A 25,030-nucleotide genomic window follows, 5' to 3' on the forward strand; every position below is an offset into this window, starting at 1 on the left:
ACCTGCCTGACTCAGTCCCGGGCATCCCCTGAAATTCGCATGTGTGACTTTGGTGGCTTTGCTGATGTGGTTCTGGGGGACTGCAATAATGGTGACTCCTGGGTACCACAGCCATGTATATGCCAGCACGACAGCCCAAGGAGGGACCCCTGGACACGGTGACAACCACAGAAAGGGGGTGAAAGGGCCACTTATCTCATCTATTTTGTGCCTTATTCAATGAATAAGGGTTTAACTCTAGTGAAATAACTTAAATAAAGATCCCGGTGGAAAATGCATCATTAAAACAAAATTGCAGTACTGTTTATACCCAATAATGATTGGTTTCTTAAACTGCTGTAAATGCTATTTGATGTTCTCTTTTACATAAACAATTCTTCATTCTTCTATGGTCATGATGTAAAGTTGGGTAAGAACCAGGTTAAAATGAGAAATTTTGGGTCGGAGGGATAGTACAGCAGGTAGAGCGATTGCTGTACATGCAGTACCTGAGTTTATTCCCTGACACTGTGCCTGGACTCTTGGCATTGTGGATCATTCCCTGATTACTGCCAGGAGTGACCTGAGAACACGGTAAGGAGTAAGACCCAAGCTTACCTGGATGTACCCCAAACATTCTCACCCCCCAAAATTAGAATTATTTTCTTCTTAGGACATAATGTAAATAAGAATCATTGAAGGAAATGCGTGCATAATGCAAGAGAAAGCCGACAGAAAGTCAATTATTTTGACATTAGCAAAGTCAAATTAAATGTGTTTAACCTACTGTAAAGCTAATTGACACAATAATAAATGAAACCAAGTTTCACTCAATATTTGCAATTTTTAATTAGCTGAAAATTTTTCTGTCATAATAGTTTTATGCAAATATCAAAAATTAGGAAAATAGAACTCTTTCCTCACTCTTCTGATAATATTGTATTCTCAATGAAACCATTCCTAAGCTATGTGTTCATTCTGCACTTAATTTATTTAGGATGCGCTCATCTATGGGAAAAGAACTGGAATGCCTCGAGTCAGCTCTATCTATATGGAAACAGAAGTATGAAGAATTGAAGGAATCAAAGCTGAAAACTCGGAAAGAGGTAAGGAGCCAGGTGAGCAGCCGGAATCAGTCAGTGCCCAACAGGTAAGCGCAAAGGAGGATCATTTGCATGTTGCATCACCTTTATGTTTTCCCTTTATATTTTCAGTGGTTAAAATTTGCCATGAACCCTTCGCAGAATATATCAATAATTGTTTCATACTTACTCCACATAGTATGTGCCACGGATAAAATAATAAGCATATGGTAGGGACGTGGTTTAAAAGAAACCCTTATTCACTGTTTGTGGGAATCATGTTGGCTTCAACCTCTATGAAAAATAACAAATATAAAGATTTCTCAAAAATTAAGAATAGAACTAGAGGAATGGTAGAGCAGGTAGGATGTTTGCCTTGCATGCAGCTGACCTGGGTTCTATCCTTGTCACCACATATGGTCCTCTGATCACGACCAGAAGTGATTCCTGAGTTCAGAGCCAGGAGTAAACCCTGAACACCACCAGGCAGGGCTGAAAAGAACAAAATGACAACAATTTAAGAACAGAGCTTCCACATTACTTGGTGATTCCACTTTGTGGCATTTGCCTCTCAAACAGAAAAAAAAAAAAAAACATTAGTTTGAATAGATACGCATACATCTTTGTCCATTGCTGTGTTTAGCCATGCCATGAAATAATGTGAATGTCCAGTGCCAAGTGAGAGGTAAGGATACTGGTGTCTAGATACTGGACTTCTATGCAGTTCTATAAAAAGCTGAAATCTTAGAGTTCTCCACATTTGGCTGGCACTAAGTCAGAGGGTGAGGAACAAAAGCTGTGTGGTCTCACCCATCTGTTGTGTACAGAGAAAGAAAGCAAGTGAACAGATGACAATAAATGCTGACACACCCCGGCTTTGAATTATAAAACTGAGGGCAATTAGAGGTGGACAAGGGCAATTAGAGGTGGACGAAAGGCACCAGGACCGTGGAGAGATGGGAGGTCGCATTCTTCAGTGGGCAGGTGAAGTAACTTTCAATATCTAAACTATGAACATTAGTACTATTGTGATCACGTTGTCTGAACTATAATAATTATGAAAAAAAAGTAATGAGCATCTATCAGTGAAGAAAAATACTGAGCAGAAATAACCAGCTAATTAGTCTCAAATGGGTTGAGATTGAATCGATGTGTACAACAGAGATGGAATATTAAATAATTAGATATGCATGCAAATGTACACATGCAGATGTCCCCAGACCCAGGCTGCCTGCACAGCTGTCCCAAGGGGCAGGAATCGAGGTCGGTTGTGTGATCACGCCTTGGGTGTACAACATGCATCCACCTACTGCCAGAAACAGGGCAGCCCTTAGCCCTCGTGGTTGATGAAATCCCATCAGCACGTCCCAGCTTTGTGCTCAGGGAGTGAGTCATTAGCTGACGCTGGCTGAAGGCTCGGGAGGAATGTTTGAGAGGCTCCGTAGCCAGTGGGCTCCTTGCTCTCGCATCTTCTGCAGACATCCCACTGGCCATGGGGAGAAACGCCTTCCTAGCTCAGGGCTGACACAGGCAGCTGTGGAAGCCCAGTGGCGGTCTGAGGAGAGTCTGCCCTCAGATTCCTCAGCGAATGTCTTACACTTTACCTGTGAAAGGCAATTGCATTGGGGACCACGGAGGGTTCGCCTTGAGTGATGTTAGAGAATGGCACTTCTCAGGGAAGGGTAAATTAGACAATTAAAGCTATTAAGCTGATTCCTCCTTTATGAATTCTTACTAGACTGTTAGGAAGGTTTTGCTTCTAGCTTAAATTTTGAGTAATGGGATCATAAACATGTAAAACTGGATTTTGAGGAGCTGGAGCGATAGCACAGCGGGTAGGGCGTTTGCCTTGCACACGGCCAGCGGCCGACCCAGGTTTGATTCCCAGCATCCCATATGGTTCCCTGAGCACCGCCAGGAGTAATTCTGAGTTCAGAGCCAGGAGTAACCCCTGTGCATCACCGGGTGTGACCCAAAAAGAAAAAAAAATGAATTTTTATGTCTCATAAAGTTTATTTTATGAGATATGTTTACATATGTGCATAAATATATTTATACAAATGTGGATAAACAGCATTTGTATTGAGGAACTTCACTGAATATAATCATCAGGAAGTGAGTATTGGCAATAAGTTAATGTTTTACAGGAAAAGAAATTCAAAATGCAGAAATTGCACCATGTATATGTATACATCCTGTAGCATAATGGACTTCATTTAAAAAATAAACATGCATTTACTAAAAACTACCACCAGTGGGCAGTGCAAACTTGCTAATGGTATATGGTCTATTGCATTTTATTCAAGCAATTTAACATAGATACAGCAGCTTTTGGTATGAATTATGACTTCAAGTTCAGTTTTGAAAGTGATCGGCAAATTTTTAAATGCATAGTATTTTCTACTCAAAGATGATATTTTATATAACAAAAGGGAAAGGATCACTTTAAATTGCTTAATAGAGCTTTTTTTTTTGAGGGAAGAAATAGCATTATATAGCATAAATTGTACCTATCTTTTGATTCTACATATAAGATAGGATGCCTTAACTGTATAAAATAAAGTATGTTATTTGGATCAGTGGAAACATCAGATGTATGGACAATATGCTCAACTAAGTGTATGAGGCCATGTTTATTATATATATATATATATAATATTTCTTTTTAGATCACACCTGGCGATGCACAGGGGTTACTCCTGGCTCTGCACTCAGGAATTACTCCTGGTGGTGCTCAGGGCACCATATGGGATGCTGGGAATCGAACCTGGGTCGGCCACGTGCAAGGCAATCACCCTACTGGTGCTATTGCTCCAGCCCCCATGAGCCCACGTTTAAATGAGATGAACTACAAATTTGAACAATCTATAAAAAGACAATGAATAGCATATTTTGGCATAGATATTGCAAAGTTATTGTGAAGAAGTAAATATTTTTTTAAAATTAACTCAATATGAGGTTATTTTTAAAAATTTTACTTCCTAAAATTGCCCAAGAGTCTTTCTGAAGAGTTATATCATGAACACTTAAAAATAATCATTTGAGTGGACTAAAGAAATATCACAGAGGGTAAGGTGCTTAGCTGCTTGCCTTGTATGTGGCCAATCCATTTAAATTCCTGCTATCACATATGTTTCCCTGAGCACTGTCAGGAGTGACCCCTAGTGCCAAATCAGGAATAAATGAGGTATGGCCCTACCCTGCCCCAAAATAAAAATAATATTTTATGTTCTTTATAAAATATGTAATGTTCAATAAATCCAATCGCACAAAAGAACCACAGCTTATTTTTAAGCAGTTTTAAAAATTGCTTTATAGTAACTTAGAATTAATGGCACATTTGGAGATGGCATTGCAGTTTAAATAATGTAAAAAGTGTAAATAGTCAGTCTTGATACAATTTATTGGCAGAAAACGTTATATCAGGATATAGCTTTGGACCTCACATGAATTTCTATTTATTACTTCTCAAAATTCTGATGAATAGCTTTTACTTTCACGATAGCTTTTTATCTATAAATTGTTTTGATATAACTGTAATTCTCTTTTGATGCCTGAAACTCTTAGATTATAAGCAAGTACACGCCTGAGTGAGAAATTCTGATGAAAGATGAACAATTTTTAGAGTTGGAAACAGATGTGCTCAATAGACCAAGTTTTTTTTTTAATGTAACTGAAAGTCTGATGTATTTTACAGGGAAATCATTCTTAAATCACTGACATTTAGAGAAAAGTAAATACAAGAATTTAGTTGTAAAATTAAATAAGTACTCAAAATGCTCCCAAGACAATTAGTAGCAGGAATTATATTCAAAATACTGTTTCCCTGGTGAGTTGAATCCTTATTTGCTTTTCCTAAGCAAGTTTGTAAATATTGATTTGGAATTAAAATTATGAATTCCAAGTGTGCTGAAATGATAAGTTTAATGAAATCACGTGACGTGGAGAATCAGCGATACATATATGATATTGATTAGAAGTTGTTTTGATTTCCTGTTTTAAAAATAAAAGGCTCATTCTTTTTCCTGAATGAAAGATATCCTTTGCCATATGTGGAGAATACTGCTAGCATTTAAAAATTACCCTCAAGCTGAAAAATGAGACAGCTTTTACATTTTTCTTTGAAGTTTTATTCTTTTGTCTGTTATTTTAAAATGATCTCATTAAGAATTTTTCCAACTTTTCATGATAATAATTCCTCTGCCAGTTAATATTTACAGTGGTCTTTTATAAATATCTATGTTGAATACTTATAGAGACTGAAATTCATGGGTCCTCTGCTTGTTACTTGAAAGCTTATTTCAAATACTTCCAAACACCTTTCAGACCTTGGCGTTTGAAATCAGAGATTTATGAATGATACGGAGTTAAAATTTACACTGATAACCTGGGGGGAAAAAACGCTTTCATGAGACCCACTCAATGCCTGTGTTTTCAGGGGGTCCTTGAAGAGCTTAGAGCCAGAGCGTTGCGGTACTGCCAGCAACTGCCTTGCAAACAGTTTATTGCCTCGCTCTTTCGTTGTGGCCCGAAGAAACTTTCACTGCAGAAATGACCTGAAACATTGCTGTGCCTTCTCTTTCCCACCTGCAGACTCCTACCGGCAACCCACTCCCCAGACCCCCACTCCCCCAGGGCAGAGGGGCTGTATTTCATCTGTTTCCACCTTCTAAGGCTTTTGCCCCCTTTGCAAGATGGACATCCTGGTTCCAGCCCCTCACGGGGTTAAGGGTGTGGTGATGGGCGCCCATTCGGAAATGTGAACAGAATCTATAACCCCTTCCCCTGTCCCCGCCCCTCCCCGCCCCGCCCCGACACACACACATTCAGTGGCTCCCATGTTACTGAGCTACCTTACAAGTGGTTTAGAAGTCCTGGAAAATCTAGTTTCATGCACCTGGCTAAGCCATGGGATTTGGCAGTTAGATCTGGGATGAGCTGTGTCACCCCCCAAAGCCTTGATGAGAATCATGAGAGCGATGAGACTCTTGGGAATTCACCTTCCTGGCAGAAGAAACAAACTGACAACCTCCACCCCCTGGCTCTCCCCCACGCCCCAAATAAGAAATGTAAGCGGAAATATCGGATGGCTTCACATCCATTTAAGCCATGCTGCTTTCTATTTATTTATTTATTTATTCATTTCTAAATAAATAAGAAAGTCTCTTGCCCACACGCCTGGCTGTCTTCCTCAGGGCCCCTCAGAGGGGATGGGCTCCAGTTTCCCTCCCCACCCTGAGCAGAGCTCCTGGTGGCCGAAGACCACTGGAACCTAGCTACAGCCATGCTCAAAGTCCCTCTCCACATGTTCGGACAGGCCTCATGCATGAAGGTACCGGCAGAGGAACCCAGGTGTGTGTAATCCCATCAAAGGCCAACATATAGAGACTTAAAAGCAAGCTTCCAGAAGTGATATCTTGTAGCCTAATTCTCCCTCTGGGAGAAACTGGCAATCTTCTGAGAGTTTCCTGCCCACATGGGACAGCCTTGCAAGCTTCCCATGGTGAATTCATATGCAAAATCCAGTAACAAGCTGGATCTCATTCCCCTAACCCTGAAAGAGTCTCCAGTGCGACATCATGGGGAGGGCCGAATAGTGAGAGACTTCTAAGATCTCAGGGAAAGGACGAATGGAGAGGTTACTGAGCCCGCTCGAGAAATTGACGATTAACGGGATTTCGTGATTGTGATCATTTATTTATTTATTTATTTATGGGTCACACCCAGCAATGCATAGGGGTTACTCCTTGCTCTGCACTCAGGAATTACCCCTGGCGGTGCTCAGGGGACCATATGGGATGTTGGGAACTGAACCCAGATGGGCCGTGTGCAAGGCAAATGCCCTACCCACTGTGCTAATGCCCCAGCCCCTAATTATTATTATTATTTTTTAATGAATCACCGTGAGGTACAGTTTATTTATTTATTTTTTTAATGAATCATCATGAGGTAGTTACAGACTTATAAACTTCCATGCTTACGTTTCAGTCATAAAATGACCAAGTACCCATCCCTGCACTAGTGCCCATTCTCCACCACCACTGTTCCCAGTATCCCTCCCGCCACCCCCACCCCATCCCCTCCACCCCACCCCGCCTCTGTAGCCGGGCATTCTTTTTTTCTCTCTCTCCTTTTGGGTGCTGTGCTTTGCAATAGAGGTATTGAGTGGCCATCATTCGTTCTGTAGTCTCAGCCCGCCTTTCCCGTCCTGAGCGGGCCCTCCAAGCACCCTTTACTTGGTGGTCCCTTCTCTATCTGAACTGCCTTCTAGCCATGCTGTTTTAAAGTATGAAAGACTTCAGTTGATCTTTGTTGATCTATAAGGACTGATCGTGGGAGAATAAGGATGTGGGTTAAAAGGAAAGAAAAGTTTCAAGAGAAGGTCTGACATCACCAACGGTTTTCACAGTGGGACCTTCGTTGTCTATGGCACCTTGGTTTATTTCCAGAGACTCAGACGACAGGCTCCGGGAGCTTCTGAGGCCTGTTCTCTGCCGTCAGAGACCCTGGCACAGGACATTCCATTAGGGGCCCCCTTGAAAAGAGTCCTTGTCCCCACCTGCAGGCGCAGTTCTCGGAGAGAGGACACAGAGGCACATCTCAGGTGCCAGGGCACCGTTTTGCAAGTGTGAGGCTGCGACTCCAATCCCCGGCACCACCCTGCTGGCCGACTGGCGTCCTGGCAGTGTCTTTGCCCGTTGGGCTCCCAGATGCCACCGCAAAATCTGTGTCCTCTGGTGAATAACAACCTGGTGTGGGTGACGCTGTTATTGCCGCCACCATGCCAAGGCGGGCCAGGGCAAGAGAGACATTAGAGATCAGAGGAAAGAATGAGGAGACGAGAAAACCCAAATAACTCCAGGCCCGGGGCCTGGTACGTTCACTTTCCCGAGCCTGTGGTGTAAGCTGTGCCCATTGAAAAGTGCTCTGACGCCTCCAGCCAGGAGAAACCGCTTCCATTGCCTGGTCTTTTCCATGAACCCCGGTTGAGGTGGACAGCTGGGAGGTGGTGCCAAGTAATCTGATTTGTTTATTTATTTAGTCTTTTTTTTTTTGAGGGGAGGGACTACACTCACCAGCAATCTAGGGTCAGTCCAGGCTCTGCGCTCAGGGATAATTCCTGACAGTGCTCAGGGGACCACGCTGGGTCCCCAATCTGGTTAATTTAATTGGTCCATTTAAATCCCACCTGCCCAAGAAGTTGAAGTTGGTGGACCCCATGGGTGGCTTATGTGAGGCAGGAAGGAGAGACACGGTCACTTTTTCCAGAACCGCTTCTGCCACCCTGGACCCAGGGTTACTGGCTTCTTGTCTGACCTCATAGAAAAGAATTTTAGGAGTAGATGAGTGTAGGATGATATTACTTTGTCCTTTCCCTCCTTGCCACAAATAGCTTGTCCCGGTTTTCCCCAGAGTTTAGGCTTACCCCAGTCACACCCATCAAGGTGTTCCTGAATCTCTCCCATCCCTTTGTTTAGCTATAATCACTTCTCCATGCTCTCTTCCCCAAAAGAGTTAATCCGAGGCTTTCCCTTAATCTGACTCTGCTAATTTGTAAGGTCAGACTTTCCTAGGATACTGAATTTATATTATATAAGTTAATATTGCCTTTCTCCTCTTCTTGTGCCTTTTGAATAATTTACTTTAAAGCAATGTCCTTTTTGTATAGACACAAGAAGACAATATTATATTTTTATAACTTGGGAATTAATTGGCCTCGAATATTATTCACTCCCGGGCATCTGCTTTCTCCACTTAAGCCTCAGTTGCCCTCAGTTCCTAGCACCCCAAAAGCAGGGTCCCGACAAGGGACGGGAAGGATCCAGGGCAAGCGGTGAGTTATGTGCTACCCTGGCATTGAGATGGGCCTGGCCAAAGTGCCTAATTCTTAACTACAAGTTAAGAGCTTGATCATAGACAAATGCTGTCATGATCCAATAGTAATGATGAGACTAGGACCCTGCCAGGGATAGGAAAGACTGATCTGGCCTGAGCACTGTAGTCTGAGATTGAGATGGCCCCAGGAGAGCAATTCTATAAGCTTTAATGCATCTCTTATTGTGTCCATACAAAATAATTAATATTATGAATTCTTCTATGTTTGCTGTCTGAGAAGAGAAACACATTCATGGGACTCTGCCCTTGGGTGGATCCTCCTGCTGAAAGAGAATTAAGTCCTAGGAGAAGCATCCCCTAAGGGAAAGGAACCTCAACCCTATTGATGGTGACCACACCTATGTGTACACCCCAACCCCTCATGCTGTGGAGATTTAACTAGGCTGTAAGAGTGGGTTTGGGGGCCAGATCCATGGGGGTCAGATCCACAGATCCAGAGAGACCGAGAGCTGGGAGAGAGAATGAAATAAACTGATCGAGCAACCAGTCTGGCCTTCTTCCTTCTGTCGCCTTCCCTCGACCAACAGCACACAACAGTTCCGGGGCACCGAACTCGGGCAGTGAGACAGAGCCGCCTGGAGAGCCCGAGAGCGCTAGCAACCCTCGGCGAGCCTTAGTTTTTTACAGATGAGCAGCGAATTAAAAGCAGACTTTATTTGGAGGTTTTTTAGGAAAGAAAAGGAGGGGGGGAGAGAGAGAGAGAGAGAGAGAGAGAGAGAGAGAGAGAGAGAGAGAGAGAGAGAGAGAGAGAGAGAGAGAGAGAGAGAGAGGGAGAGATTAACGTGCTCAAGATAGAACCCCGGGGTCTCAAGGGCGGGGAGAGCCACTACACACGGGGAGCATTAGGTAGGCGAGTCCTCATCTCAAGAGAGGAGACGTGGGTGCCTCACTTGCTCGGGCACACATGTGCTCGGGCACCATATGCGCCCGCTTCATTTGTTCAAGGTGCCTTTGTAGGTTTTCTCCAACCTGCCCCCCTGAGGGGCTTCTCCCTAGGTCCAAGTCTGTTGCTAGGAGGTTGCCCGGGCAGGTAGGGTTGGGGGTGGTTGCTGAGGGTCTTTGCGATTCCTTTCTGGCCTTTGGTTTCTGCCTGAGCTTCTGTGGGCGGGATCCAGCCTTCCCGGGCGCCAGGTGAAAATCTTATCAGGCCTTAGTTCCTGTTTTCTTCTGAGTTGACTTTTTGCAACTTCAGAGCTATTGATATTAGTATTTCCCAGGGAATTCATTTCCATAGCCTTGGTGGGGGGGGGGGGGGATGCGGACAGGAAGGACCGGCTTCTTTCCCTGCCTGCTTGCCTAGTCAAAGTTACCAGGCAGGCAGGTATGGAATTGACAGGGGTGGGCAGTAGTGTTACCAAAGGGGCTTCCTGCCACATAACTCGCTCTCACACCCCTCACTGTGCGTGGGCAGAAGGCCAGAAAGCCTAGGTGTCGCCCGGGGGCCCGAGAGAGGAAGGACAATAGCAGCAAGACCAGCCAGAGGGCCGAGCCCCCGGGCTCAGGGCCTAGAGAGGTCATGCAGAGCAGCTGGACGGAGCAGGGGATGGCAGGGAGGCAGCTAGCGGCCTGGGTGGCCGTGCAGAGCCGCCCACCTCTGTCTGTGCCCGGGGACAGTGCCACAAGGCTCAGTCTGTCCTCTTCCTCCACAGTGCGCCTTGCCGGGCATTAAGCACAGCACTGCCTTGGGTGCTTGCTACCAGAAGCAGGTCTTCCGCTGGACAGATGGAACCTGATCACAAACAAGGCCCAGTTTCCCTCCTCTCCGGGCAACCCCAGCCTGTTCTGTGTCTTTGAGACTCTTGGATAGCTCAGGCGGTTCCATCCGAGGGTGCAAACGCTCGCCTTGCCTTCCTCGTAAGGCTGAAAGATATTCTACGGTGCGGATAGATTTTCTTTCTTTCCGCATCATCTGTCCGAGGATCTGGGTGGTGGTTTCTACCCTTTGGTGAGTGCAGAGAGCAGCTGCAGACAGGGAGATGTTTCTCCGAGGTGCTGTGAGCTGCTGCTTTGGAAACAGCGGAAGCGGAAGTGGTATTGCTGGAGAACATCGTCTCTCTGGATGGACGTTAGATGTTCTCTCATGGTCAATTTGCACCAGCCGTGGGTATAAGACTTTAGTTTTCCCCCATGCTTATCGACCTTATCTTTATGTAAATTCGTATGCATATAAATGAACTATAACTCCACACTATAAATTGTCCTTTATACAGACATCCTGACAGAATGTGGTTTGGAATCCTCTACCGATTCCTGGTGCTACGGCTGTGGAAGTTGACATTGGTGGAGCATTATTTTTCAAGGAAAGAGTGGAGAGCTATTTTAGAGAATATACATAACCGGTCTCCTTGGCTGAGTCAAAGACCCGTGAGCTGGGTCAAACAATTGTTTTCTAAAATTATCAGGTTAACAATGGCTTCGAAGCTATCCAGCTAGAACTAATAATTACAGGCTTTGAGTTGAAGGACAGAATCAGTCACATTCCCCTTTTCTCCTTTCTACAGAATCGTTAACCAATTATGTACAGACAAGAATAGTTTAATCTATTAACACAAATCAAATCTTCCCTTTAAACACTGAGTTCACATCCTTATTTCTTCCCATAAAAACTTCCAACGTTTTCCAGCAGAGGGAGGGGATGTTTTAGGTTTCTATAAAGAAATTGTGTACCCCAAATTGAAATTCCTTGACTTGAATTAAATACACTTATTTTTCCAATTTAATTGCCTTCTGAATTTCAAGGTTGACAATACTATCTCAGGTGCTGTAGAAAGATAAAATAAGATTATATGGGGAAGACAGTTGGAAAATGAATATGGTTTGTACTTCTTTTAGCTTGTTAGGATATTGCAACAATATAACATGAATTGTAATACATTCATTTTATTCTTTAAGTGCATGCTCTCCTAAGAATATAATTGACCAGCGAAGAGATGCTTATTTCAATTTTCCATAAATATAAAATTCTCTAAAAGCAATAATCATTGTCAAAGAATATACAATAAAAAACATAACCAATAAAAAATTACAAAACTTTGGGGCTGGAATAGTATAACAGCAGATACCATGCTTGATTTTCATGAACTGGGGGTAGGATTTGATCCTCGGCACCACATATAGTAGGAGTGATCCCTGAGCACTGAGCCAGGAGTCACCCTTGCTCATACCCTGCGGGGTGTATGCTCATTAGCAGTCTCTAAGACTGTTTCTAGATCTCCATTCTTGGAGATAAAACTGCAGTTTGCACTAAATGTGGACTTGAATGCATGTCCTTGAATTAGTGGTTTTGTGTTTTCCCCGCCTCTTATTAGTTTTCTCGGGATTGTTTCTGGCTCACAGGATAATTTAGAAAAAAAGTGAAGGCATTTACTCTGTCCCTAAATTCCTTTTTCTATGTTAGCCACGCCCATGGCCTTGCTCTCGAGTCTCACAAGAGTAGTATTATTTTTTTACCAAGGAGAATCCCACACGGGCACTAATTCTAACTCCCCAACCCGTAGTTCACCTCGGGGTTCACTCCTGGTGCTGTAAACCTGTGTGTTTAGATTAATGTGTGCTTTCGTTAATCAATTATTAGGGTATCTGACCCAGCGTTGCACGCACTCTAAAAACATAGGTGCTCTACTCAGTGCTCTAGCTATCCTAAAAAGATCTCTGGTTGATCTCCTAATTCTTTCCGTTCCTGGACAGGACGGTCACCCCAGCAGGGCTCAGCGGCCTCGGGCCCTCCCAGTGATCCCCGTTACTGCAATGCAGGCCTGCTGTTCGGTCCTCAGCAACAAGGCACTCGGCTCTGTGGAGATGAGGCCACCAGGACTCTGTCAGCAGTGCTCAGAGACAACACAGCATCAGGGGTGGAATTCAGGGCCTTGTAGGCTGGGCTGCGGGGCAGAAGGCCTCCACGTGTGGGCAGTCTCCTTTCTCGCTCTGTCCCCTGCACTGACCGTTATACTTCCTGTCCCCGTGGGCTGAAGAACGACACGCAGCTGCAACGTTAGAGGAAGTAGACTTCACGGGTTGGCCTCTGCGTCTTAGGAAAATGCAGTTAAGTTCCTCCATGGTTTTGGTGGCTGGAGCAGTTACGTGTTTTAGTGCTAAATCATATTCACCCGATCACAGTTTCTTTGCACTCATCATACTAAAGGTCACCTCATTGGCTTCCGAGCTTTGGCAGGCGTGAACGAGGTGGCTTTAAACAGCAGCATGCAGGGTTCTGCGAGGCTTCTAGCCTCCTACTTATTACTCTCCACCGTGCAGGTCCTGCCTGACATTATTTATTTCTCAGGTCACCTCCTGGCTTGCAGCCTTTGAATGAGCCCGATCAGTACTGGTAGGAGCAGGAGTTTGTGTGCGGGAGTTTTACTGGTTTTACGGGAGGAGCTGGGGTTAGCTGTTGTGAGAAGCAGGTGATGGGGACTGCAGACACCCCTCTCGGCAGATGTGACGGACCCTGGCCTGTGCTGCCGCTTTCACAGTGAATTCAGAAATCGGAACGAGGGGAGGCCCCTGCCACAGAGCTTTCAAAGGGGTATTGTGGGAGCATTGAAGAGACACAGACACTGGCCTGGAACAGAGCTCGGTCTTCAAAATGCATCTTTGAATGTGTAATTGTCACTTGAGGCAATTTTCCTTTCTAATGTGGTTCTGAAGTTATGATCAAAGGCAGTGGAAGACCTAATTCCATACTACATCAAAACAGTCTGCCACGTCTACAAAAGGAGGCGCTGATGAAGTCTTATGAGGGTTCACACACTGATAACACGGGTAGGATTGAAAGAGCAGTAAATAATGCTTTAACACAGTTGTGCAGGATCGTGAATTGTAGAACCCATTATATTCACCTCAACAATATGTATAAACAACATATATATATATAGAGAGAGAGACACATATGGGACATATGTGTGTGTATGTGTATAGATACTGATTTATATTGATATAATTGGCTAGGAATTATTCTTGAATATTGAGATTTTCAGAAACCTATTGTTTTACGTGCATTGTAATTGAAATTTATTCTCTAATGCATTGGATCCCAGAGTTGGGGGAGGGGGTCGGCATTCTAGTCCCTCCAAACCAAGTATGACCGACCATTGATTTTATGGATCTATATACCCTGGCCACAGAGCCCAGGTTTGGGGGGCAAACAGCTCTGGGTGTGTCTGTGCGAGAATTTCTATGTGTCGCTCACACTTGAGTCAGGGCCCTGAGGGAAGTGGCTAGCGTTTCCTAAGCAGGGTGAGCCTCATCCGGTCAGCTGAAGGTCTGGCAGGGACTCTGCAGGCGGCAAGCCCTCTCTGAGAGCCAGCAGGCTCCTCCCCTGCCTGACTCCACCCGTCGGCCCGCGTCTTGGTGACCGCTCTCACACTCACGCTCACACTGACCCGGGCTGCTCCTGGAGGTTCAGACAGAAACTCCACCTCTGCTGTGGCCTTTCAGCTCACGGGAACTGAGAACTCTTCCTCTGCTGGGCACACAGCTCGCCGACTTCGGAGAATGGGATTCCCAGCCTCTGTGATCAAAGGAGCCAGACCCCTGTGGCAAGTCTCTATAGGGAAAATGGAAATAATAATATTTAGAAAGATGTGGAAAGATATGTTTTATATATACATATATACATACAGACAGACAGACACATATCATATATATACATATATACATACATACACACATGTTTCAGGGACAACTCTGTCCCTGTCCCTGAACTTTCTGCGTTCCCACTTAATTATAAACTCACCTATATATACCTGTATCTGTCCTTGCCTTTGCCATGGGAAGAGCTGCCTCACCTCCAACAAGAATAACTTATTACTGTAGTCGTGCAACTTTTTCTTTATACAAAGGGTTGGGCATTTGCCTTGCACGCGGCCAACCCGGGTTCAATTTCTCCGTCCCTTTCGGAGAGCCCGGCAGGCTACCGAGAGTATCCCGCCCGCACAGCAAAGCCTGGCAAGCTCCCCGTGGTGTATTCGATATGCCAAAAATAGTAGCAATAAGTCTCATGACGGAGACATTACTGGTGCCCGCTCGAGCAAATCGATGAGCAACGGGATGACAGTGACACAGTGACAGTGATATACATGTTTATACGGAACGCATCTCTGAGTGGGTAGAAGGACTCGCAGTGAGTCAGTAGAAACTTGCAGTACATTTGTTGGAGATGATCATGGGTATCTCAGGGCAGCAGTGCTGAGGGAGGCGATAGACAGAGAAGGAAAGAAACCAAGGGGGAAAGAAGAGAGCGGGAAGTAATGGGCGAAGAGGGCTTCAGTTACGCCAGTGATATGGGTGAGGGGTGCAGCCGTGTACCTCAAATACAGACCCAACAGGACTGAACACACGAGACCTAAGGGGCAGCCACCGAGACTTGGTACTGTGCCTGTCACGCTGACGGGCGGGTGGAAATAATAATATTTACAAAGATGTGGAAAGATATGTTTTACACACACACACACACGCACGCACGCACGCACGCACGCACGGTGGGCTGGAGCGATAGTGCAGCGGGTAGGGTGTTTGCCTTGCACTCGGCCAACCCAGGTTTGATGCCTCTGGGGTGGGGAGGGAATCTGGGGACCCTGGTGGAGGGAGGGTGACCCTGGCGGAGGGATTGCCGTTGAGTTATTGTAGGCCTAAAATGCAACTACCAGTAACTTTGCAAAACGTGGACTGGTGAGTTAATTAAAAAGTGAGAGAATATCTAGGGCAAGAGAGGTAGTTGCTAGAGGCCTACAGACTTGATACTTTTTTTGCCTTTTCCCCATGGTCCTGCCATTTTTTTCTCTCTACACCTTTTTTTTTTTGGTGATTTTCAGTGTCATATTATCTCTTCAGAAAGGCCTGAGGTCCCAGAGACCGTGAGCTGTCTGGTTGTTGGTAGAGTTACCCAGGCCCTGCTCTCCACCCATCTCACAATGGCCATGTGTAGGAGACATAGGGATGTAGGGACACATTTCCGGTCAGCAGATTAGTGACAGGCATAAAGGGATGTGGCGTCTGCAAGGCTCTTGTGTTCGTAACAGGTGTGCAGCCAGTGATGCACTCCTGGCAAGGGGGCGAGGAATATGAGCAGCCCTGCTTTGAACCATCTTTCCAACATGAAATTAGGGAATCCCTGGGAGACATTGTGGGTCTTTGATTCTCCTGGAAGTGCTCCTGAGAAGTGGGTGTCCTTGGCCTTCACACCGTTTGCTCAGAAGGGTCTGGCAGATCATCTCCGCGATGGAAAGTTGGATTAGAGGAAAGCAGAGCCTTGAATCAAACTCATTTTTGCTCTTTCTACCTCTGCAGTCCTGGAATTGTTATTATAAACCACATCCACACACTCTGATGCACTCATTTGTGGAATAGAGTCTGGGGTTTTCGGTATAACCCCAGGGCTATTTGGCGATCAGCACCATTAAACTTGGAGTATTTTGATGTTTATAACAAAACGCTATTTGTCAGCGGTCATTTCCAAGGCTACCCAACCTTCCCCTAGGAAAGCCTGAGCTAAACTCAATGCTATCGATTTGTCTATTCTGGACATTTCCTATAAATGGAATTTGTGACCAGCTTCATGGTCTCTAAGCAGGTTTTACGTTGACTGGATCGAATGGGACCATCCACTCGATGGTTGGTTCTGTCTGTCCAAGCAGCTTCTTCCTTCAGGACTCAACACTGCACACAAGCACGGTGTTGGTTTGCTCAAACGCAAACACTGAGGGGAAAAAAGAAAATCAAAGTTAACTTTTTGGTGTTTACAAAGAAAACATTAGGGTTTTGCTGTCTTCTGTGCATCTGAAGCAAGAGGCAAACATTTTAAAACATTATTTAAAAAATATTATTATATTCAAATGAAAACTCTATAATTTTAGAAGTGCAAGCCTCTACTTTGTGTTGAATCGAATGGGACTAATTCAGAAAACAAAGCCTTTCAGTTTTAAGGTTCTGCATATTTCCTTTTATTATTGCCAAAGTCGGCTTTATTTTGTTACTTGATGAAGTTAAATCTCACATTTTAACTCTAATAAAATATATTCAAACATAATTATTTTATTTTTCCTACTTTCATGCTATAGTAATTATGTGCAGCTTCAGGCAAAATTTAATTAAGAATTAAACCATGCTAATCCCTTAAAAAACCTGTTCATCTAAAAGAAAAAAATCAAAACCACGTTTTCTCCTTAAAACTTAGTGTTCTGTAATTTTAACTTTTTTTTAATCACCTAAAGAACCTTCGGGGAGAATGTAGAAAATGATATTCTCTAACATTGAAAAAGGATTATAACAAGTCAATTTAAATGGCATTTGAAATTTATCTTGGGGCTGGAGAAATAGTACAGGAGGAAAGGCACTTACTTTGCATGCAGCTAACGCTGGTTAGACCCCCTTCTTGGAGCATACGGACCCCGAACACTTCCAGGGGTCACTCCTGTGTGTACAGTGGGAGTACATAAGCCCCCACCAGATGTAGCCCCCTAGGCAAATAAATTTATCTTGAAGATGCTTCTGTGTGTGTATAGGAATCTCAATATTGTCAAGATAGTATTGTTGTTTCTTCTTAACCTCATCCACAAAATCAATTTGATCCCCATGAAAATAGGCCATTTCATGGATATCAACAAATTGATGAGAAAGTTTATGTGAAGAAACAAAAGGCCCAGAATAGACAGTGATAGTCATGCTCCATGAAAGGTTCCACCCCTGTCTTTCTTTATACCAATTAAAAAAAGAGTGAATGGATCACAAACATTTCTAAGTGTTGGTCAAGATAATTTTCGTTAAGTTCTTTCGGGGGGTGGCATACCATCGAGGGCTCAAGGACTAAACCTCTATTATTGAGGGTCACTCCCAGTGATACTCAGGGGAGCAAACCTGCTGCTCGGGCATGTAAAGCAAATAATTCTATATTGCTAGCCCAAATTCATTTAAAAAAATTACTGTTATGAATTTAAACTTACTGGATATAATCCTTATTGAGATAAAAAAAAAAAGCTTTGTCTTGGCTGCCAACATTTGGTGCATTTTTAGAATATTTTTACTTTCTTTAACTCTTTGGTATGATGAGTTTACCAGCATATAACATTCCTCAACCTGGAATAAATAATTTCTTGAAGGAGTCGAGAAACATTTCAAGATGCACAGTGTACATAGATGCCTTCGTGCTGAGAAGGTCATCCTTTCTGGCCCATTTAAGTGGGAAAAAGCTGGAAAATTTCTTTTTCTTTTTTTTTTTTTAATTTATTGAATCACCATGTGGAAAGTCACAAAGCTTTCAGGTTTAAGTCTCAGTTACACAGTGCTCGAACACCCATCCCTTCACTAGTGCACATGCTCCACCACCAAGAATCCCAGTATACCTCGCCCCCAACCCTCCACCTCCCCACTCCCACACCCCACCTGTGTAACTGATCAATTTCACTTTATTTTCTCTTTACTTTGATTACATTCAATATTTACGCAAAAAACTCACTATTATTGTTTGGAGTTTCTCCCCCCAAAGTCGGGCCTGCTGAAAAGGAAGCATTTGATAATTTGTTTTCCATTGCTGACAATGAAGAGACATGAGGTCAAGCAGTCGTAATAGCACATAATAGCGTAATAGTTTGGATTCTGTATTTTAGTAACTAAATCCAGAGAAATTTCTGCCGGAAATTGCATCATTGCTAGCTTGGACCTTTTTGCTAATTTATATTCCACATATGAGTGCAATCTTTCTATGTCTGTCTCTTTCTTTCTGACTCATTTCACTCAACATGATACTTTCCATGTTGATCCACATATATGCAAATTTAATGACTTCAACTTTTGTAACAGCTACATAGTATTCCATTGTGTAGATGTACCAAAGTTTCTTTAATCACTCATCTGTTTTTGGGCACTCTGTTTTTTTCCAGATTGTGGCTATTGTAAACAGTGCTGCAATGAACATAGAAATGCAGATGTCATTTCTACTATACCTTTTTACCTCTCTAGGATATATTCCCAGGAGTGGTATTGCTGGATTAAATGGAAGCTCAATTTCTAATTTTTTGAGAGTCGTCCATATTGTTTTCCAAAAGGGCTGAACCAGTTGGCATTCCCACCAGCAGTGAAGGAGAGTCCCTTTCTCCCCACATCCACACCAACAGTGGTTGCTTTTGTTTTTTGGATGTGGGCCAGTCTCTGTGGTGTGAGATGATATCTCATTGTTGTTTTGATCTGCATCTCCCTGATGATTAGTGATGTCGAGCATTTTCTCATGTGCCTCTCAGCCATTCGGATTTTTTCTTTGGAAAGTTTCTGTTCATTTCATTACCCCATTTTTAGATCGGGCCGGCAGTTTTCTTCTTGTGGAGTGTAACCAATGCATTGTATATTCCTTGATATCAACCCTTTAACAGATGGGTACTGAGTAAATACCCTTTCCCTTTCCGTAGAATGTCTTTGTATTTTGGTCACTGTTTCTTTTGAGGTGCGGAAAAAATCTGGAAAATTTCTAACTATATTATTCTCATTGTTCCTCATTGCTCAAAGATTCTGGTGTCATTTAAGTCTTTTATCCTTATTATTTTCTAGTTTTTAGTGATTGGTCAGATTGTTTTCTTTACTATTGCAATTCATGCCTATTGCATTTGTTCTTACTTATTCTGAAGTTACTTTTCAGTAATTTATATTTCTATGGTTTTCTAATTTTTGGTCATGTTGCTCCTTTTTGACATTTATTATTTTATCTCAATTCTATAGGTGACACTGGCAGCTCTGATTCCTGTTTTACTCGCTCTAGTGGCATGCGTGTCTAGAATATTGCCTTAGCTGTTGTAGCGTACTCCGTCTGTTCTCAGTCATCACTCAGCTATGACTCTTTCCTCAGGCACATCTATACCTGGATTTAGATGTTACTTTTATATGTGCAATAAAAAAAATGAGCAGATGAAGAAATGAATTCTAGTGTCACTGGCTCCGATTGTTGGTATTAAGAGTCCTACGTGAGGGTCTTGTCTTTGCTTAAATTCCTGCTTCGATTCCTAGATGAGTGACTTTTCCATGGCTCCTGATTTTCCTCTCCTGTCACCATTGTCCCTCTCGACATGGATTCTATACTCAGCGTTTCCCTACAGTGTAGGATGTCTATGATGGAAGTTTCCTGCTTAGGTTTGGAGAGTATGTGGGAGAAAGATTGTTTCAGTTCTTCACTTTTCTCCGGGCCTCCCGCAGACACTCAAATCAGAATAGATGAAACTCCCCTCCTTTTAACTTGTTTTCCGTTGACCTGACCTATTTTCCATGGAATGCCTGTTGTTACCTTGGGGTTCTCCTGTCCTCTGATCACGTTGCTTCCCTCTCATTTCCTCAGTCAGACAGATAGTCTGCAATTCTTTAAGCTGTGAGTAGTTTGCCTTAACCCACTTAGGGCGTTCTAGCATCCGTGGGGAAACGTAGCGATAGGAACCTATAGGCCTTGCCTTGGTTATTATCTTTGCTTTGCCTATTTTCATGGAAGATTTGTAGACTTTCAAATAATCACCACCACCACAGTCCCACAGGGCTAGTTATATAGTTACAGCTCCAGGCTCCTAACTTCTAGATGGCGTCTTCAAAAATTGATCTATTTGAGGCAGTACTTTGCAAGCTAGTTTTCTTCACTGACATTGATCTCCAACCACTTTTCAATGAAGGGATACTTGCCTCTCACCCCTGGGGTCACTTTGGAACATTGGTCCAGAGTGAAAAACAAAGCAAAACAAAACACCGCAGTACCAAAGAGAGATTTTTAAATTATTGGTGAAAATACACCAACTAATTTATGAATAACGAAACCTCTGGTCTTTCAGGCAGTTTCTTTTATTTTTCTTTTCATAAAAGGAATAGAATAGAACCTAATAGATTAGTGAGCAAAAAAATAATATGAAATAAGTTTCGAAAAAGATTAATTGACTTTGCCATATGCTTAAAAAGATATTAAAAACAACACAATGGCTGTGTTATAATAAAACATTTTCCATTTCTATATATATGATGACTATCAGTTCATTCCTACATTTACCAAAATAGAAATAAAAATGACAATTCTTATTTTATTCTATCAATAAGTAATTTCATCCATGGATACACAAACTAATTGAAAAATATGTATCTATCCATCTCATTAAGAGATGCATTTCCAGGAAATTATTGGTTTATATTTAACAATTTCTTATCACAATATATGTTATCTTGTTTTTAAGTAACCATGTGCTCATAATAATTACAAAGATAACTCAATCCTAAAGATTTTTAATATTGTAATCTTAATATTCATATCCATATGTGTATTAATTATATTTGAAAAATTAAAAAGCATAGATGGTTATATAATATATTACAGAATAAAACATAATTTTAAAAATAAATATATTGTATGACGGCATAGAAATAAAAATTCAAGAATAAATTTAGCAATATGTTGTTTAACAGATCAAGTGAATATGAAATTTCTGTAAAGTGTGAACTAACATTTTATTCAAAGTATCAGTATCTACCAGAATTGTTAAGTTTTAAGTTCTAAATAAATGTACTTTTTGTTGATTTTTTGTGAGGCCATTCATACTTAGGGCCTTTTCCTGGCTCTGCCCTCAGGAATCGTTCTTTAGGGCTTGGGGACTGTATCTGTTGGCTGGGCTCAAGCCTGGTTGACTGTTGCAAGGCAAGTTCCTTACCAACCGTGCATCCCTCTAGCCCCAATACATATACTATGTAAGAAAAAAAATACCTATTTTAAGGTTAACTTTTACAAAATACTGGTAAGATCACAAAGATGTTTGGTGTTCTTCTTTTAACTCGAAGGATACAAAGAGTTTTGCATTAATATATTTTTGCCTTTTTTTTTGCTTTTTGCTTTTTGGGTCACACCTGGCATTGCACAGGGGTTACTCCTGGCTTATGCACTGAGGAATTACTCCGGCAGTGCTCGAAGACCATATAGGGTGCTGGGAATCGAATCTGGGTCGGCCACATGCAAGGCAAATGCCCTACCTGCTGTGCTATCGCTCCAGGCTCAGTTTTGCATTAATATTAACTAAACATTCTTTAGTGAATTTACCGCCATTATTTATGAGTGAGGGAGGAAATTGGGTAAAATTTTTGTTGAAGAACATTGGTAAAATTTGTGAAGTTATGGGCCAGGCCAAGAGTACAGAAGGTACCGAACGTGCCTTGCATGCTGCGGCCCTCCTTAGAGCCTTGGCCCCCCACAAGGTCCCGTGTGCCTTCCAGGACACGTCCCCGACTGCACAGTCAGCAGGAAGTCCCGAGAATAGGGTCATTTTTTTTTTTTAATTTTAAAGTGGTGCTCAAAAGTAAAAAATTGGGGCGGGAGGTGCAACCTTCTCTGAGCACTTCTAGTTAATTAAAGTGCTTGAAGCCTTGACATTGCTCTTCTCTCTCCCTGGTTCTCCTGTAATCGGGAAGCTTTCTGTCTAGTCCGCTCCCTCCTTCACTGCCTCACCTTTCAAAGAGTGTAGCGTTCCTACCAGAAGCTGCCTAACCACTGAACTCTCAGCTTTATAAGTTAAAATAATTGATATTCAATCCTAGCCTAAAGCCACATTATAAATGTAGGTATCAACACAAAAGCAGTGGGAGAATCACCTAAGTATGCTAAAATGTGGTCAATTTGATGAGAGAAAAAGAATCAGTTCAGTACGATGAAGAGATTTGAGAAGATACAGGTGGGCTGATAAGAGGATAATAGTTAAGAATCTGTCATGTTAATACCAAATGTAATAGGTTTTCTAAGCATGCTGGGAAAAGAGCTGTCGAGAGTTGAGAACTATACAAAAGAAAGAAATTACAGTGGTTGACTAGTTGAATGTTATAAATTTGTGGTGATGGTGGAAAGAGAACAATAGAAAAAGTAAAGGTTTCTAAGTTACTATTATAACTTATTATTTGTTATTATTTTTGTCGTCACACCTGGTTTTGCTCAGGGGTTACTCCTGGCTCTATGCTGAGGAACCACTCCTGGTGCAGATTGGGGCACATTATGTGGTGTGGTGACAGGGATCAAACCTGGGAGGGCCACATACAAGGCAAGAACCCTGTCCACTGTAATATCTCACTGGCTTCTGTCACCTAGTTCTGATGACCATTTTCCAAGAGGTGACATATCACCAAAAAGAAACAAGTTGTTGAAAAGATGCTGAGTTGAAGGTGGATATGTCTATTAGGCTTTGGGATTGATGAGTACAGAAAATAAATCTGAGCAATGCAAGGTGAAATATTGGTTGAGACTTGGGAGTAGCTGGAATCATAAAAGATTTGAGCATACAATAATACAAAAGAGGACAATCATACAAGACAGTGAACCCAGACAGGAAGTAAATTGTGCAGAAAACAGGAGTTAGGAAGAAAGGGAGAAGGAAAACATTTTTTCATCTAAGTCAGGGAAAGTGAATATTGAACATAGACATTTTCAATGATGTTGATTTCTGCCACGAAGGAGAACACTGGATGCGGCACATTGAAAATGTGGGCAGAAGAAGCTAGCGGAAGGATGAGTGAGGAAGGGGTGTATGAGACAGCTGTAGACAAGCAATTCTTGCAAGCAAGGATGTCTCATAGCTGCTTGTCCAACCTAAATGATGGACTGTAGCACTGTAGCACTGTAGTCCCATTGTTCATCGATTTGCTTGAGCGGGCACAAGTAACGTCTCCATCGTGAGACTTGTTACTGTTTTTGGCATATCGAATGTGCCACTGGTAGCTTGCCAGGCTCTCCTGAGCGGGCGGGATACTCTGGGTAGCTTGCCAGGCTCTCCGAGTGGGACGGAGGAATCAAACTTGGAATTGAACCTGGGTTGACCACATGCAAGGCAAACGCCCTATCCACTGTGCTATGGCTCCAGTCAACCTAAGTATAGAATAGTTTAATGTTGACCAGAGAGAAATTAAGGATGTTCAAGATGCAGGAGGGGGAGATCATTAAAGTGAGTTTGTCAAGTACAACCGTGCTTAATATAATAGAGATTCGTCTTTGACTTAGGAAAGCTCTTTAGGTTCTTTCATAGGAGGAAAGATTTGGTAGCTTCACCCAGCTGCAATTTTTGTCATCAAGGTGTAGTTTTCTGTCTGGAATTCTTTAAGGAAGTGGTCAAGATCATCTGGTAAGAGTTATGGGAGAAGTGGCGAGTTTGTTATTCAGGGAAACTGAATTATGTTCTATTGTTAATAAGTTCACAAATACTATATATATAAAATAGTTCATAAATACTAGAGTTTTGGAATCAGCATCAGCTGCTAAATTATTTTATGTTGTGTTCAAAGATGAAATGTGAAGGGTTCCAAGATTTCGCTGCCATCGATGCCTCATCTCCAGGTGATACGCCGCTCACAGTGACGCACGCACATCTGCAGAGTGCCTGGTTGTCTGTCGGGCTCACTCAGCATCGTTCAGTCTGTGAGCCTGGACCCACAGTGTGGTGTGGCGCCACCGTTATGGCATCTATCACACACCGTGACTTCCACTCCCTCGGAGTGTCCGTGTTTGGTCTGTTTAGCCCTTTCTCCCACCAACCCCTCAAAAATCATTGCTCTCTCTCCTCTCTCTCTCTCTCTCTCTCTATCTCTCTCCCTCTATCTCTCTCTTTCTAAACTATCCATGTAAGTTTGCTTTTTCCAGAATAAGATGGAATCCGACAGGGTGCAGCTTCTCATTTAAAATCTTTAAACATTTATTTGAATCACTGTGAGAGAGACACTTACAAAGCTGCCCATGATTAGGTTTCAGTCATACAGTGTCCCAGCACTGCTCCCTTGGCCAGTGTACATTTCCCAGCCCCAAGACCAGTGTCCCCCCATTTCCCTCCCCTCACATCCCACCCCATCCCCCAGCCTGCCTCTATGGCAAGCACCTCTCTGCCTCTCTCTGTCTCTGTCTCTGTCTCTGTCTCTGTCTGTGTCTCTGTCTCTGTCTCTCTCCCCTTTGGGGCACTGTGGTTTGCAATGCAGATACTGAAAGGTTGTTGTATATATCCCTTTACCGACATTCAGCACTCAGTTCTTGTCCAGCAAGATCATTTCCAACTACTATTGTCATCCTTGTCCCTTCTCTATCTGACCTACCCTCCACCCGACAA

The 25,030-nt window shown here is 42.9% G+C and overlaps 1 protein-coding gene across 1 annotated transcript in view; it reads left to right on the forward strand.

Moving 5' to 3' along the window:
• The window catches only part of CCDC102B (coiled-coil domain containing 102B), a 280,013-nt gene that overhangs the window by 63,770 nt on the left and 191,213 nt on the right, over positions 1 to 25,030 (forward strand). The window contains exon 4 of the mRNA XM_055129118.1: positions 977 to 1,085. Within this exon, the coding sequence (XP_054985093.1) occupies positions 977 to 1,085 (109 nt within the window). The remainder of the gene's footprint in view (positions 1 to 976; positions 1,086 to 25,030) is intronic.

Source organism: Sorex araneus, chromosome 2 (assembly GCF_027595985.1).
Source record: "Sorex araneus isolate mSorAra2 chromosome 2, mSorAra2.pri, whole genome shotgun sequence".
Taxonomy (NCBI): Eukaryota; Metazoa; Chordata; class Mammalia; order Eulipotyphla; family Soricidae; genus Sorex; species Sorex araneus.